The sequence below is a fragment of the Camelina sativa genome, chromosome 11 (genome assembly GCF_000633955.1).
Source record: "Camelina sativa cultivar DH55 chromosome 11, Cs, whole genome shotgun sequence".
NCBI lineage: Eukaryota > Viridiplantae > Streptophyta > Magnoliopsida > Brassicales > Brassicaceae > Camelina > Camelina sativa.
In genome coordinates this window covers 3,701,872-3,718,459 of record NC_025695.1, presented here as the reverse complement: position 1 = coordinate 3,718,459, position 16,588 = coordinate 3,701,872, and the positions used below count along the sequence as shown (strand labels likewise).

Below are 16,588 nucleotides of genomic sequence, written 5' to 3'. Positions count from 1 at the left end.
ATTTAAAACATAATATAGATTTTGAATTCCAAAACGAATCATTAAATGAATAACATTAGATTTTAACAAGTATTTATAAATCATAGAAACAATAACACATAATTTTGATAAGTATTTTAAAATCAATAGTTGAATAACAAATGATTATTGTTTGGATTTCATTAAATGAATAACATGATATTTTAACAAGTATTTATAAATCATAGAACCTATAACACATAATTTTGATAAATATTTTAAAATCAATAGTTGAATAACAAATGATTATTGTTTGGATTTCCNTACAACCGCCTTCTCAAAGCAAACCGGCTTGTCCTCATTAACAAACCGTAAGTACTCGGGTTCTTGACCGTAAGTGGCTTTGATTATCTCGCTCAACNCAAATCCATAAAAATCAATAACCCTCTCTTAATAAATTTTAACATCACAAATGTTCATATAAGGCAAAGATTGTAAATAGTAGTTTATTGCAAATTTGACGAACAAATAATGTACTTTTAAACTGTTTGTTTGTAGTTTGACTGAATAATTATATGCACTTATACTAATATTTCTCCAATGTTTTCAATTGTTGGTTTCTCTAAAGGTTTAGTTCAAACTTACAACTANCTTTTCACACTGGTTTCTTAAGCTCCAAGAAACAAACGGTACAACTGCCGTTAGTCCATGCCACAAGTTACCGTAATCGTACTGGTTATAAGAAATAAACGTCAAGCCCTTCTGAAGAACAGCGTTACTCGGAAGAGCTTCAGGCCAAGCCAGCGCGTAATAGTTCCACGCCCCATCATGCTCATCAACCCCTTTCAAGCACAAAAGCCTTCCTTTGGAAGAATCTGAAGGAAATTCTTGATACTGAGCCTCGCCTTTGGTTTGGTTATCATAGAGAGAGCTCATGAACCAAGTATGACCTTCGAGTGGTTTGTTCGAGAAACGATAGTCCTTGAGAGGAAGGAATGTCACCGATTCACGTAGCTTCTCAACCAAGTAAGCCGTCTTGTTCTCGGATATTAATTGTTCAGGTTGGTATTTCAGATACGTCAAGAGTGCAGGAGGGAGTGGAAGGGAATGCTGAAAAGAAAAGATTTGGAGAAGAACAAAAATAGTGACAACGAGGCACAAGACGTTCAAGTAGAACTTAAGGGACGATAAGCAAGTAACTAGCCTACGCCAAACACTAGCTTTAGTCGTCATTGTGAAGTAGCTGAGTGAATCAAATTGAGTTAAGCAGCAGAATCAATTTAATTTGATGAAATATGTGAATTAAGCTTGTGAGGAACGTATATAATCAAAACGACTAATTAAAAAATTTACAGGCACAACCATGATGCATTAATAGCGTGGAATTAACCAACACATGCTTTCCGTTTTTCTCTCCTAGTTTTACAATTTTTTTATTGCACACTATACATTAAACTACTCTGACTTTAGATGAGGTGCATACAAATAAAATTTTCTAATCGAATTATTCATATATAATTAAGCAACTGGTCTTTGTTTAGTTTTCTTGTGTTAAAGGTCGACTGATTATATTTTATCGGCTTTTGTGCTAGATCGGTAGATCCATAATAGGTGAAATAGATTTAGTGCCGAATATTTAAATATATATTGAGAGCTGAAATAAATTTAGTTTCCTGATTTTTTTTTTTTTTTATTATTTTTTTTTTTTGGTAGCCTAATAATTTTTATTAGAACCAATTTGTGAAGAAAGATCATAGTTTTTATAAGATGAGATGGAACTCGTGAGGGTAAAAAAAAAAACTAACTTGATTTGCCGAAGAAGTTGATTGATTGCATGTTTGAAAAACGACATTTATCAAATCTGCGTCCACATTGTTTTTTTTTTCTGCAATTATAAAGACGTTCGTATATGATAGTTTATATATTTATTAGACCAACAAAATTTAAGAGATAAATAATACTTAGAGGGGTTATTAGTGCTATACTTTTTTAATAGATTTAGAAATCCAAACAAAAATAACGTGTTATTTAATTATTTATTTTAAAATATTTATTAAAATTATGTGTTATTGGTTCTATGGTTTACAAATACTTGTTAAAATTCTATGTTATTCATTTAATGATTTGTTTTTTGGATTTCAAAATTCATATTAATTGATTTGAAACTGTAAAAAAAAAAGGATTCAAATCCAAGTATAAAACATGTTATTTCAAAATTCATGTATTTTGATTTTCATAATTTACAATTCTATATGAATTTAAAAATCACTTCTCCAATAAACAGCCTCTTAAATAAAAGAAAGAGATGAACATAGAAAAGTACTAATTTTAGAGACTGTTATTGGAGAATTGATTTGTAAATCCATATAGAATTGTAAATTATGAAAATCAAAACACATCGATTTTGAAATAACATGTTCTTAGGATTTGAATTCTTCTATTTTACACTTTCAAATTCATTCAAATTCATTTAAAACATAATATAGATTTTGAATTCCAAAACGAATCATTAAATGAATAACATTAGATTTTAACAAGTATTTATAAATCATAGAAACAATAACACATAATTTTGATAAGTATTTTAAAATCAATAGTTGAATAACAAATGATTATTGTTTGGATTTCATTAAATGAATAACATGATATTTTAACAAGTATTTATAAATCATAGAACCTATAACACATAATTTTGATAAATATTTTAAAATCAATAGTTGAATAACAAATGATTATTGTTTGGATTTCCAAATCCATAAAAATCAATAACCCTCTCTTAATAAATTTTAACATCACAAATGTTCATATAAGGCAAAGATTGTAAATAGTAGTTTATTGCAAATTTGACGAACAAATAATGTACTTTTAAACTGTTTGTTTGTAGTTTGACTGAATAATTATATGCACTTATACTAATATTTCTCCAATGTTTTCAATTGTTGGTTTCTCTAAAGGTTTAGTTCAAACTTACAACTATATACATGTAATAAGAGGGAAAAACCTTATATCTAAACAAATTCAATTTAATTGTTGCTTAGACTGAGACGCATAGTGGGTTTGTCAATGATTTGGTGTACTATAGTTCTCAAGGAGATCTAAAGATACTAACATGTGGAGATGACAACCACATCAAATCATGGAATTCATCAAATGGGACCATTTATTGGCAATTGATCCATACCGCGTCATTGAATAGTTTTGATTTGCACCAAGATGGAAATAACATGATATGTATTCGATAACAACCATTTCTACTAATGTTGTATACTTGTACTTTTGAAAATACTAATGTAGTTTTTTCAGCAACTCTTTACATCAGATGTGTTAGGAAATGTAATGAAACCAAACTTAAGAGTACATGATGGACAGCCGAATGCTTATCACATATTTTCCATAATGGTATGAATTAGGCTTGCGACTTCGGTTAATTCGGTTAATTCGATTCGGTTTTTCGGATAATTCGGGAATTGTAAATTCTAGCGAATGTAACCGAATACAAGTTCGGTTCGGGTCGGCTACATGTTCAGTTTTTTTGGTTCGGACAGTTCGGTTACTATGTCACCCAAATACCATGGACTCAAAACACATAACACAGAACAATCTAACATTAACATATTGATTCATGACATTAAGCATCATATAATACAAGTTTTGCTTACAAAAAACAACAACATTAGTCAATCCTAGTCACATACATAGGACTATTGGAGACAATTTACAAAAAAACAACAAGTTCAAAAGGCAATCCTACAGTTGGATTCCTACTTGTCTCGTCTCAAGTAAAGAGACTTTTACAGACAGTTCACAGTTGTTCCAAAAAATATTGTAGGGAGCCAAAAGTTAGAAGAGATCATCAGAAATGACAAAATATCAATGATCCTTTCCTCTTACCAAGATGCATTTGGTATATTGTCATTCAAAACTCCATGCCAAAAAATAGGTAGTTAATAGCTATATTAGTTTATTCAAAAGATATAGAGAGTTACTTGTGTTCATCTCTCGATCATGGATGTCCGGATGGGTGTCCCTCACTCTGTGAAGCTGCACAATGTAAATGATGGTCAGTTAGTGAATGGTCTAAAGGGAGTAACACAAAAAACTTAAATAAAAGAGAAATGAGTTACCTAAGGACTCATGAAACTGCAATTCCTCAAACATCTGAACTAAACCCCTCCGACTCCACAAATGCAAACGGAAGCTCACTAAGTACAATCATCTCGTTGACAGACCTTCGAAACAATCCCTAATCATACTTGATTGCTGTCATTACACCACTGCTATCACCAGCCAATACATTCTGAGTACCACTCTCTTCGTGCATCTTGAACAACTTACACCTTTTTATGTGATTTTTCATGGCACTTGTTCCATGTATCATTGTGTCACAACCGATCTCCTGACCACGGTAACGACAGTTAGCAAGTGCAGGCTCATGCACTTTTTGAATGAAATGCTCCCACACCGGAGATCTATGGCCTAGCTTTTTCCTCGGTTGGGACGGAAGAGGAGAAGTCTCTCGCTGAGTTCTTCTTCTTTTCCCTCGAACGGAAGCACCTGACGGAGCATCTTCTCCATCAACCTCACCAGGCATAAACGGTTCGTTGTTGTGTTCACCAGAATCGTGAGACATCGAAGACCTGTTCAAAGAAAACACAATTAGACAAACATCCAGAAGAACTACACAAACGAAGAAGACAAACAACACAGTCCATTTCTGTCGATTAAGAATACAATTTGACTACTAAGATTACTATGACTATGAATCATAGACGGACAACAAAAAAAATCTCAAAAACATGCTTTAAACCACTAGTCTCACAATTTTAAAGACCCAGATTAGGATTCCTAAACACACTATAGCCAAGTAAATAACAACAAAACGTCAAAAAACTTGGAGAAGAAATAGACAAGAACTTGGAGAAGATTTAGAGAGAAGAACTTACCTTGATGATTAAGAACAAGGATGATCTCAGTTTAAACGCATAAATCAAAGAGGAAATCCAAGAACTCTCTCGATCGCACTCGGAGTCGCAGCAGTCGAGAGCAAAAGGTATTTAGGTTTTTCGATTAGGTTAGAACTAATAAAACCGGTTTATTAGCTTATATAGGTAGGGTTAATTTTTGGTTATCCGTCGGTTTACCCTCTCTGAACCGAACCGAATATAAAACCAAAAAAAAAATTCTTTTTTCCAATCGGATCACAACCAAATATATAACCGAACCGATTTGTCCAAATTTCGGTTCGGGCCGCTTCGGACAAATCGGTTCGGTTCGGATTCGCAGTCCTAGTATGAATGGTAGTTTTGAACTCAAGTTAAACAACGACGGAGAAAAGTGGGTTGAATATTGATAGAGTCATATAATTATTTCAGTTATGTTTTACAATTTTACAAGTAATCTCAGTTTTATCTTAAGCAAAAAAATTGGCAGATTGTTATGTTGTGGTGTTGAACCTTCTACAAAAGGTTTGGGTCGCTTGGTTGAACTTCATATACAATCTCTTACTATCCAATGGCTATATAGTAGTGGGTGATGAATATTGTATGAAGGTGTGGAATGTGGAAAGTAATCATCTCTTCAGAAAAATCACTATAGACGATTCAAAAATTCCGGTAATTTCATTATACACTAGGAGATATTAAATGCTATAAAGCACAAATCAACATTTTCCAAAATTATAATATAATAACAAAAATTATTGTTATATTTGTTTTAAAATGTTATTTTGTTTTAGACAGTATTTAATTTTAATATTGCGATTTTTGGTAAATCTACATATATCTTTTTAAATAATAATTATTTTAGAATATTATAGTATCTTAATTTGTTCGATGTATATTAGTATTGTATATTGTTTGTTTGTTGTATTTGTATCATTATTATGTGAAATATTTTAAAGTAGTAATTATTAGATTCTAATTGTGAGAAAATAAAATTTATTAATTAATTTATCAACTACATAAATTTAGATTTACCAATCCAGCGATGTAGAATAATATTAAAAACACACATTTTTTTTATAAATTGAGTAATATATCTTCATTTTTAAAAATTCAAATCACAACATAATATATGTAGAAAAAATCTACATGTTTATTTATCATATGTATCATATGATACTTAAAAACATAATTTGTAAATGAAATAAAATAAATAGGATAGGAGAATTATAATTTAAAATCTACATATTCTCTCTCTAATCGTAATTCCGGTTTAAGAAAGGACCGGGTTTGATTGTTAGAATTAGGCCGGCGCAACTTAATATGATCTTCGTCTAAACCGGGAGAAGGAGAAAAAGAAAAGAGAAAGATGAAGTATATTGAAAGAGGAGGAGGGAGACGTCGAGTGACGGTGTTATTCCCGGGTTTCAAGGCGGCGATCCTACCGGCTCCGGCACGGGTAATTTCTGCGCCTTTTGATTATGTCTTGTGGTTAGTCTGTATGGGTCAATATATTTTCCTGTAATTGCTCGCTGGATCTGGTCAATTGAGTGTTATGATTGATATATATGTAACAGGTGTCTTTACCGAAGAAAGACTGAGAGATTCAACCAAACCACCGAGGGAGGGTAATGCGGGCTCACCCGATTGAGGTAAGAGTGGTTAATGCTTGATTCTCTATTACACAGTCGTCACTGTTCCATGTTGTTGTTGTTGTTGTTGTTTGGCGTGTCAGTACTTGTTTTGTTTTCTACATTCCTTCCATAGGTTTTTTTGTGGAACCCTTTCGAATATTTTGCGAGTTTTCATCCAAGACAAGTGCATATGGGCTTGTCTGTGGGTTTGGTTGCTGAACAGAAACAAGATCACACACATTGTTACTTCCTTTTGATTCTGTCTGATCTACTATTCTAATCGTCCTCTCTTCCATCTACAGATTATGATGGCCACTTCTATTATGATGTCTGGGTGGTCAGAGAGCAAGTCACCCTCACAGCCATTCTTTTTTTTACTGGTAAGGACTTAGATCCAATATCCCACTCTTTACATCTTCCTGTCTTTGAATGTGTGTTCTCAACTCTGCATTCATTGATTTGGAAGGATATAGGGGACCGGCAATGATGTAAATCTTGAGAAACACCCCACAAGTGTTCTGCAAAAACAATGCATTCAGATACTTGAGACCGGTGAGCTTTTTACCCTCCCGACTTGGCCATACTAATTACCTAGCTCGTGCTTACTCATCTACGTCTAAAAACCTGCAGATGGAGAGATAAGCATATGAAGTGATGATGGGAAGATGGGAGACTAATGTATAAAACTGAGCATGACTCTGTCTGACCAATTCAACAGAGGAATACAAGTCGGTTTTTGTACTTGGCATGACTCTCCCTCGGGAATGAATCTCTCTCGGTCTCCCCTCACCTTTTGTTTTCTCAGGCTATAGGGCCACACAGTGGACACTATCTTCCAACAAGACAAAACCTTCTTAAGTTTCTTAGAGGAGCACAATGTTGATTGATCTCACCAATGTTAAGGTAAGAAAAAATAAATACACTATATTTGCAACAAACATTCTACTGCAGAGATCCATAAAATGTTGTATATTGCAGAGATGCTCTGTGAATGAGGAATATAATCCACTGCGGACGAAGAAGAAGGACCAAAAGAAATCCCAGAAGAAGTTGTCAGAGCAAGAAGAGAGAGAGAAAGAGAGCACAGAATGCAGTGTTTGATCCTGTAAAGAGAGACTTGACTTGTAAATGGACAAGTGGGATATGGTCCAAGAATTGGGTGTGTTAGAGAACGGAGCTACAAGCACAAGCGCGGTGGAGCAAGTCAGCCTCTCTCTCCTCGGGTTTCGCCAGCTAATCTAGTCTAACCAATAAGATCTTCTAGAACTATGTAAAATTATTTTTTACATATATTCCTTTTATTGTGTCAAGGACACATTTTTTACTTTCCTTTTTATTGTATGTAGAATTTTTACGTATCAAGGAAACATTTTTAGCCCCATGCAGAGGTAGTTTGTTTCCCTGCTTTACTATATAGTCTATGTACGTACTCTCCCCTTTTTGGTCAACGTCTTTCCTTTTTAACACGTACGTACAGTATTATGAAAACGAAACTTTCAGTTTCTTTCATCAATTACGTTATGGTATTATGGAGACAATGTTACTTTCCATAACAGAGACAGAGATAATGACTTTCCCTAATACTATATTTTTTCACGGTTCTCGAATATGTATATATAATATATCAATGAAAATAAAGGGTTAAGGGCGACAGTAGCTAGCTAGCAGGCATGGAAGAACTACCGTTTGATGTAGAAATCGAGATCTTGCTGAGACTTCCAGTGCAACCTCTGCGTCGATTAGAATTGGTTTCAAAACAATGGAGAAGTTTGATAAGATCTCGAGATTTCATGGAGCGGTACTTGGTTCATCAGAAATCCAAACACCGTTTCACGATCCTTGCTAGTGTCAAAGTCGTGGACCCGTTCGCTCATGAAGTTTCCCGGGAACCTCGATTTATCCGTTACTTCCATTCATCAGACGGTGATCCCGGATTTTCCTATATGCGGCTTCAAAATAACGAAGGTGTTCCTTGTCTCTCATGCGACGGTTTCATCTGCTGTCCGAGACCTGGTAACAAGTTTCTGTTTATTAATCGGGCGACTCGTCAGGTGATCCAAGTCGAACAACAATCTCTTTGTCACCGTCCACAGAAATTTGAAAGTCATCTAACTTTACCCGAATTCCACTGCAGAACACATATTCTTTATCACGGCATGTGTACGTAACAAATATACTGCCTTCGTTTATTTATTTAAGTTTATTTTCACAAGAATTAAAACTGTTGGAGTTGACATTTAATTATTATAAATAATTCAGAAAGAGTTTTGTTTGGTTTTTTGTTTTTTAAAGTTCTCTTTTCCTATATATATATAGCTAATTGATTATTAATGTCATTTGTATTATTTCATTTCTTACATGCAGCGAATCATCAGTTTTCCAACCTGCCGTTTAGCAGCTTGTTAGGATTTGGGAGAGACAGAGTGAGCGGAGCTTATAAACTTGTTAGGTTATTTGAACCGCCTGGGGAGAATACGTTATGCACAGGATGCGAGCTTTTTTCGCTTAAGGCAAGGAAATGGATATACACAAGCCATGTTCCTATACCTTGCTTTAATGGGCAACCTTCAGCGAGCGTTAACGGATCCATCTATTGGTTCACTGCTTATCTATGGTTAATGGAAGCAGAGTATTCAACAACGGCCAAGATCATAGCATTTGATCTTCACACACACAGATTCCGTGCAGTCCATCACCCTCCTACCGAATTCATCTCGTGAACCTTAGGGATCAAGTATGGATCGTAGAGCAACAACTTAACTGTTTGGAGATGTGGAGCATGGATAGAGGAGAAGACGCATGGGGGAAAATGTATTCAATTGATCTAAAAAGCCATGCAAGGACTAGTTTGGGGGAGGTGCTTATGCCAATTGAAATCTGCCGCGACGGAAAGGTGTTGATTAACGGTAACAAGCCAAAGATGCAAATCACTCGGGTTTCATAAAAAGGTTGCTCAAATATGACCCGCGTACTAAAACTTTTGCCTATGGCGCCCCCTACTTCAAAACTTGGGTCCTTGCTCCCTACTTCCAGTCTCTCTTCTCTTTCGATACAATTTACTAAAGAGTTTTTTTCTTTCTTTCTTTTTCGATACAATTTATTAATTAGTATTCTAGATGATCATCTTCTCTTCTAGTTTTATTTTTCTTGTTTCTTATTACACTATTATGATCAATTTATTTACATTCCAAACTGATGCGATGCAACGTTTGTCCCTTACATCTTTCTTTTGAATCATGGACTAGCTGATTGCCTCCGTTATTTTTTTCTTTTAATTTTTAATGAGATGGCAAGTTAATCCATTTCTTACGAAAGTAAAGATCGTAAAGAAGAACAAAGTGTTTATAAAGCCATTATTTTTGTTAAAGGATTTTCATTCAATAAAAGAAGTTTTACAAAATCTGCTAAGGGTATCAAATAATACTGAACAAAAAGACTAGTATAAACTTTACACCAGAAATGTTCATATAGGCCGAAGAAGATATTAGACAGTGTTTTATTGCAAATTTAACGAATAAATATGCACTATTGTATAAAATTTAATATATAACAACAAACATCACCAATTTTTTTAATATAATATCACTATGAGTTAAGAACCAAATGATTATTTTCACGAGCACAAACAAATGTAAAATACAACAAATGAAAATCAAAAGGAAATTAAAGGTACAAATCATGTAACGAGGGTATGCCTAAATAACCAAACCAAAACACACCACATTGAAAACATTACAACAATAATATATAATAAAAGATGCATCAGTCACACGTGATGAAGTGATAATTCAAGGACTCGATGTAGAAGGCGGAGGAGAGAAGAACGGAATGGATGGGAGATTAGTTGGAAGAGAAGGAATTACCGTAGGAAACGAAGGCAACGTTGGCATTGGAGGCATTACAGTGGGAATTGCGGGAAAATTTGGTTGTGGCAAAGATGATGGCATTGGAAACGGAGGCATTGCAGTAGGCATTGTGGGAAGAGTTTGTAGAGATGGTTGTGGCAACGTTGATGGCAATGGAGGTAGTCCCATTGTCGGGATAGGCAGGCTTGGAATTTGAGGAATAGGTTGTTGTTGTTGCTGGAGAAGCCGGCGTGAGGCTGAACAAGTGTTGATCATAGTAGAGGAAGAAGAGAGACTCACGAAAAAAGCAATGAGAAAGAGCTTGTATGATGCCATGTTGACGAAACTCTCTAGTTATGGTTAAGCCTTCACTTTGTATATATTGCTTTGTGTTGATGAGAAATTTAAAGAAATGCCAATGAGTTTATATAGTGGCAAGAGTCTTCGATGGAGTACAAAGACTTTATGTACTTAACAATTTCTGTATGGTTGGCTTGAGCTTTTGGTTGTTCAACTTAATGTGTTTTTTTTTTAGTAAATTATTTTGACAAATCAAGAAATTTTATTAAAGTTAGTTCAACAATCAAAATCCTCCTACTCTAATAATATATATGTACGTGGTTACCTAATAAATAACCACACTTTAAAATATCCATTTAAGCTTAAAATGCACAATTAATACCAATTTACCACCGTAATATATATAGTATTTTATAATCTCATTAATGTTTTTTTTTTAATAAAAAAGATAGGTAAAATATATGAAATACAAAATAAAACTGTGCCAATCTGTGACTCTGTGATTAAACCGGAGCTTCCCAAAACTACAATCGAAACCGGATAGACAAACAATTCAAGGGTTGAACGGTTGAACCGGGAATAGCCTTTCTTCCTTATCAGTATCGGTACGATTTTAAAAATCAAATTGAAATTTCAAAAATCATGTGTGGTCAACTGGTCATCCCAAAAGTCGAACATAACCAAGAGAGACAGAATTGGAAACCCAAATTTTCAAATTCAATAATATCTTGTGATGTCGCATCGTAGTACAGCGTACGCCTCGAGAACCTTCTCAAGCCGTCGGAACTGTAACCCAGTATTATTCTGGCGCCGATGAGTCTCCGATCAGTTCAATCCCGCAGTAAAAGGAAGTCGACTGGAGTATACGATTTCACCGAAGAGGAAGAACGCGTCGAAGAGATGTCGAAGAAACTCCTTCGGAAATACGATTCCCCTGTCACTACTAAAACCTCCTCCGCCGTCGATAAGTATGACTTCCTTCGATGCTGTAAGTGTCTTCTTCTCTGAATCTTCCCCATTTAATTCTTGTATCGATTTTGTTTATTCACTTCTTTTGTGATGTTTTTCCAATTGCAGTTGCAAAGAACACCCTAAGCGAGAGTAAAGAAATGGACTGCGTAGTTATTGATGTTGAAGGTAATACCAATAAAACTACATCTCTGAGAACAGTTACTCTACTGCAAATTATGACAATTTGTTCTAGGCTATGTGCCCTGTAGGGTTTCAGATTCTCAGTTGCTAATGAGTTAGATCAGAACTTACTTAATTTGTAGTTTAATTCTTAAGAATGTGTTTTCAGAAAGTGTCCTTAAAGAAGGAATTGTGGCTATATGAGTTACTGCAGCGATCACCGTTTCCTTGATCTTTTATCTATTTGGTCATCTAAAGCTTTGGCTAATCTGACTTCTTTTGGGTTTATACAGTACCAGCAAAAGAAGAACATTCAAGGTGTGAACTCAGCGGAGATGCAACTGTGAGCCTCTCTCATGCAGTCATGAAGGACTTAGTATAAGGAATTAGAATGTCTACAAGTTTTCTAACTTTTGTTGTACTATATATTTTGCAGGGTGATCTGATTGATTTAATCTCCAATGGCTCCCATGGAAGTATTGGAATTGATTCATCAACTTCATCATCTCTCTCAGAAAATGATGAAGGTATTTAGCATTTTAGTGTTCTTTATCTTTAATTTCAGTTATTTTTTTTGTTCGGTTTCTTCCTTCAAAATTGCTTGCTCTAAAGAATCTTCTGATTATATTTTTAGCCTCAACTGGAGAAGCCACAAATCCTGCTTCTGATCCGCTTGAAGTTGTAAGTCTCTTTGAGTATACTGTTCTTTCTAATTGGAGATAGCTTAGGATCACAAACAAGATGAAAAACACAAGCTCTTCTTCCTCTGAAAATTTGTCAATTTGCTGTTTGTCTCAAGATTTATGCACGTGGGTTTATATGTTCATAGTATCTCATGCTTTTTCTTTTTCTGCATATACAGGATCTCGAGATTGCACAAGTTCTTATTAACCCTGATGTTATTATATATGGAGATATATACTGTACAAACTCGAAGTTAACATTTTCACGTAGCTGTATGAATGTTGAAAGTTCATCAGTAAATGCCACTAAAGGGACCTTTAGTTGTCAGTGGAGAATAGAAGATATCATCAAAATTGAGTCTCAGTGGTGTTTGGAGGTGAGTTCTGTTAGAGCTTCATTTATAGGTCGATGGGTTTTCTTTAATGATGCTTGAGCTCTATTTTTTAGGTTGAGACTGCTTTTGTCAACGTCCTTCTGAAGTCCACGGAGCCAGAAGCAGTTGACACTGCGGAAGAGATTTCAGGTCCTAACATATGTTCACTTTTGTTTATATTAGTGTGGCTTAAGTTCAAAGGATTTTCTTTTTCTCACAGGAGGGATTCCTTACATTGTTAGCTGAAATAAGAAGGGCACACACACATCATATCTCTCTTTGTGTAGTTTTTGATGTTTACAACGTCAACTTATGTCTAACTAACATCTGTACCCATGCTGACAGGAATTGATCTCCTAAAATTTTCCGTTTATGACCCTAAATGGTATGAAGAAGTAGAAACCATCAAATCCTTGGACTCGAGATACAAGGATATTTGGTTTGACACCATAACGTAAGTCATTTAGAAATATTTTTTTGCACCATTGTGTTAGAATATTCATTGTAGTTCTCCCCACTTCCTCCCCTTCCATCATTACCTTCCATTATTATCATGTTGGTGGTATATGACTCAACTAGTCGTTTTCTGAAGTCTTGAATGATTTGTATATATTTGTTTTTTTCGACATCGTTAACAGAATTGTTGACAGATATATACCAAATATATGTGCACTATCATATACAAAATTCTCTTGCCTTCAATTGTTTCCTGGTTACCTAATTAAATTTCTTAGAAGCTGTACAAATCAATATATGAAAGAGCTTTTGACCTTAAACAAGGACCACTTATGTTTTAAATCCTGTAAAAGGTTCGAGGAGAAAGAAGTTAGTAAGATAGGAAAATTATCTGGTGGGTTCTAAGTTATAACTTTTATTTGTCGTTGTTGAATTTTGACAGGGAAAGCGAGGAAAGTGCTTGTACTGGACAGAATTTGGGAACTTCACTCACTAAGTGAGTATGAACTTTAATATTTCTGAATAATGTGATTTATAGAAATGTTGGTAAATGTAATCTGACAGTTTGGTGGTGTACTCTTCTTTTATGTTATTTTATGACTTTATCTTACCTCTTGATATGTGCTGTTTGTATTCTGATCTTCAGTCTCGCTGATTCATTTGAAGATCTAGTCTACCCTCAAGGAGAGCCAGATTCTGTAGTAGTTAGGAAGCAAGACATTGAGCTTCTGAAGCCAAGACGTTTCATCAACGATACAATCATTGATTTTTATATCAAGTAAGTCATTATCTTAACATTAAAGGTAATAAAAACTGTGTCTGTAGAGCAGATGATGCCTATAAGCCAAAAGCAAGGCTTGTCAAACCCTTGTCGTATTATATTTGTTTTCATTTATATTTTACCGTTTTAATGCATAAGTTAGTTCGAAGCAGCTTGTAAAGTTTGGTTTGATGCTTACAGGTACCTTAAGAATCGAATTCCGCCGCAGGAACGAGGCAGATTCCACTTCTTCAACTGTTTCTTTTTCCGTAAGCTGGCTAATTTAGACAAAGGTTCACCTAGCACGTTTGGAGGAAGGGAAGCATACCAACGTGTTCAGAAGTGGACTAAGAATGTGGATATTTTTGAAAAAGATTATATATTTATTCCTATAAACTTCAGGTGAAAACATATTTCTCACAGATAACTATTTTTCTTACCGCTGATAAGATGACTTATACTTGCACTTGATTGCAGTTTTCACTGGAGTCTGATTATTATCTGTCATCCCGGTGAATTGGTTCCTTCTCATGGTAAGATTAACTCGTTATGTTATTTCCTTATCCTCGTTGACTTTGTTTTACATTTTGTAAATAAATTTTTACTCTTCTGGTAATGAAGTCGAAAACCCACAAAGGGTTCCCTGTATCTTGCATCTAGACTCAATTAAAGGAAGCCACAAAGGTGGTCTCATAAATATTTTTCCGAGGTATGATCTTAACACGTTTCATCAAACTTCACTGCCCTAGCATTTACTCGTTCTTTTCATTTGGATTCAAGAGGCCATTTTAAGTGACGGTACTTTTGAATTTAGCTTCGAGAGTTGTTGCTAGTTGGATGCTACTTATGAATGAGGCTGGATCCAATTTTTTTCGTTGAGATCAAAGCTGACTAAGGGGTGTTTAGGTTTACAGTTGATGATTGGTCTTTTTAATGGGAGGTCTTTAATAATTTTCTGCACATTTACATATTTTTGTTGTTCCGTTTTTCCACTTTTCCACTTACATATGTTTGTTGATGATTGATCTTTTTAATGGGAGGATTTTTTCATAACAATTCAAATGTCCATCATGTGATCATAGTTACCTACGTGAAGAGTGGAAAGCGAGGCATGGAAACACAACTAGTGATTTCGAAAGAGCTCCAGATATGCAGTCCATCTCACTTGAGGTAGCTTCCTAACAAGGATAAAGTTATCTTGAGTTCAGATAGAAGTCGCATGTCAAAACTATTATGTTTTGTCATGGTGTCGTAAACCCCTGTTCCAGATTATCTTAGTGCATATAGTACTCCTGCTTGTATTCGTGCGATAGATGCATTTTGATGAGCTTTATGTTTTTGTGTAACATATCATATCAGTTTTGGTTGTTAGGTTATCTTCGAAAAACATGTTTCTATTCTAGTGGAGTCAAATGATATTTCCAATGTGAATTTTGTGAATTTCTTCAGTGGCTTTTCTGATGCTATTGCTTCATTTGAAAAATTCAGCTCCCTCAGCAAGAGAATTCGTTTGACTGTGGCCTCTTTTTGCTCCACTATTTGGACCTTATTGTGGCTCAAGCTCCTGCTAAATTCAATCCATCCCTTATAACAAGATCAGCAAAATTTGTAAGGAGTCTTGTTTCCATCTCCTTGGATATGATGAAGTTGCATCTGACATACAGATTTTTAGTTTACTATTTCCTTAAACTTAAAGAGTGACAATTGAAACAAGCATTTGAGAATCTTATCAAGTTCTGGCAATTATTGTTTTAGAAAATTGATACAATCTTTTAGAATCTTATTTACGTTCACTATGGAGTCTTTATTGAGTTGTAGTGTAGTGCTTTTACTTGTGTAAATAATTCAACTTGTGAGAAGATCTTCCTTATTCGTTATGATATGAAAGCACTCCACCGAGAAACATTGATATGAATGGGATGGTTTAACTTATTTTCTGCATCTTTTCAGCTAACTAGGAATTGGTTTCCTGCGAAGGAAGCTTCACTTAAGCGTAGATACATCTTAGAATTGCTTTACAATCTCCACAAAGGTCATGATCCAAGTATTCTTCCAGCTAGTTCCAAAAGTGAACCGCCTCATTATGGAGTTTTCAACAAGAATGATCAAGCAAATGAAAGCAAAAATGTGATTGAGAGCTGTAACTGGAGGAAACCATTTGATGATTCATCATCAAGCGTTACAGACATTCCCCAAACAAAGACTTGCTCGCCAGTTCTGATTCTTAGCAAAGAAACTTTTTGCACAGGAGGTTATGACCCTCAGTCTTCTAAGCTCCGAAAGGTCTTTATGTCGCCTATAGTGGTAAAATTGCCTTTTCTATATCTTCAGTTTAGATTCCACTGCTAATTATCTTATGTTGATAGCTATTCTATACTTTTTCCTCCCCAAACTAGGAAGAAGTTCAAGAAAGTGGTGAGAAGAAAACCCATGTGATAGATACATTACAAAAAGAGGACAAGAAAATGGACATACAAGAATCTATTCATCACGAGATAGATACATTA

General features: G+C 34.7%; 3 protein-coding genes and 1 long non-coding RNA gene across 7 annotated transcripts in view; 3 read left to right on the top strand and 1 right to left on the bottom strand.

Moving 5' to 3' along the window:
• On the bottom strand, positions 589-1,266 carry LOC104727590. The gene has a single exon (XM_019231752.1). The coding sequence runs from the start codon at positions 1,189-1,191 to the stop codon at positions 589-591; it is 603 nt and encodes a 200-aa protein (XP_019087297.1). The 5' UTR covers positions 1,192-1,266.
• On the top strand, positions 6,262-7,913 carry LOC104721455. Of its 3 annotated transcripts, XR_757028.2 has the most exons (7): positions 6,262-6,357; positions 6,476-6,550; positions 6,835-6,912; positions 7,006-7,084; positions 7,163-7,260; positions 7,338-7,435; positions 7,511-7,913. It is a non-coding gene; the product is annotated as an uncharacterized LOC104721455 (long non-coding RNA). The 3 variants fall into 3 exon arrangements; XR_757026.2 differs by having other exon boundaries at positions 7,163-7,435; XR_757027.2 differs by having other exon boundaries at positions 6,999-7,084; positions 7,163-7,435.
• On the top strand, positions 8,203-9,252 carry LOC104727589 (F-box/LRR-repeat protein At2g43260-like). Its single transcript, XM_010446680.1, has 2 exons — positions 8,203-8,545; positions 8,897-9,252. Exons 1-2 carry the CDS (start codon positions 8,203-8,205, stop codon positions 9,250-9,252), a joined length of 699 nt encoding a protein of 232 aa, XP_010444982.1.
• The window catches only part of LOC104721453 (probable ubiquitin-like-specific protease 2A), a 6,734-nt gene continuing 1,511 nt past the window's right edge, over positions 11,366-16,588 (top strand). Inside the window, exons 1-17 of one of the 2 annotated variants that reach the window (XM_010439440.2) lie at positions 11,368-11,665; positions 11,755-11,814; positions 12,102-12,151; positions 12,245-12,335; positions 12,443-12,489; positions 12,671-12,868; positions 12,940-13,015; positions 13,211-13,319; positions 13,764-13,817; positions 13,968-14,099; positions 14,283-14,483; positions 14,559-14,614; positions 14,703-14,790; positions 15,164-15,251; positions 15,570-15,689; positions 16,032-16,385; positions 16,478-16,584. In XM_010439440.2, the coding sequence (XP_010437742.1) occupies positions 11,491-11,665; positions 11,755-11,814; positions 12,102-12,151; positions 12,245-12,335; positions 12,443-12,489; positions 12,671-12,868; positions 12,940-13,015; positions 13,211-13,319; positions 13,764-13,817; positions 13,968-14,099; positions 14,283-14,483; positions 14,559-14,614; positions 14,703-14,790; positions 15,164-15,251; positions 15,570-15,689; positions 16,032-16,385; positions 16,478-16,584 (2,006 nt within the window). In that variant the 5' untranslated portion in view covers positions 11,368-11,490. Of the gene's footprint in view, positions 11,666-11,754; positions 11,815-12,101; positions 12,152-12,244; positions 12,336-12,442; positions 12,490-12,670; positions 12,869-12,939; positions 13,016-13,210; positions 13,320-13,763; positions 13,818-13,967; positions 14,100-14,282; positions 14,484-14,558; positions 14,615-14,702; positions 14,791-15,163; positions 15,252-15,569; positions 15,690-16,031; positions 16,386-16,477; positions 16,585-16,588 lie in introns of both variants that reach the window. The other variant, XM_010439441.2, reaches the window with a different exon arrangement.

Bases quoted from the DNA above. Each gene is read 5' to 3' on its own strand.
- LOC104727589 (XM_010446680.1), top strand. From the start codon at position 8,203: ATGGAAGAACTACCGTTTGATGTAGAAATCGAGATCTTGCTGAGACTT. The intron at 8,546-8,896 runs GTAACAAGTTTC...TCTTACATGCAG, and splicing joins CATCTGCTGTCCGAGACCTG to CGAATCATCAGTTTTCCAAC.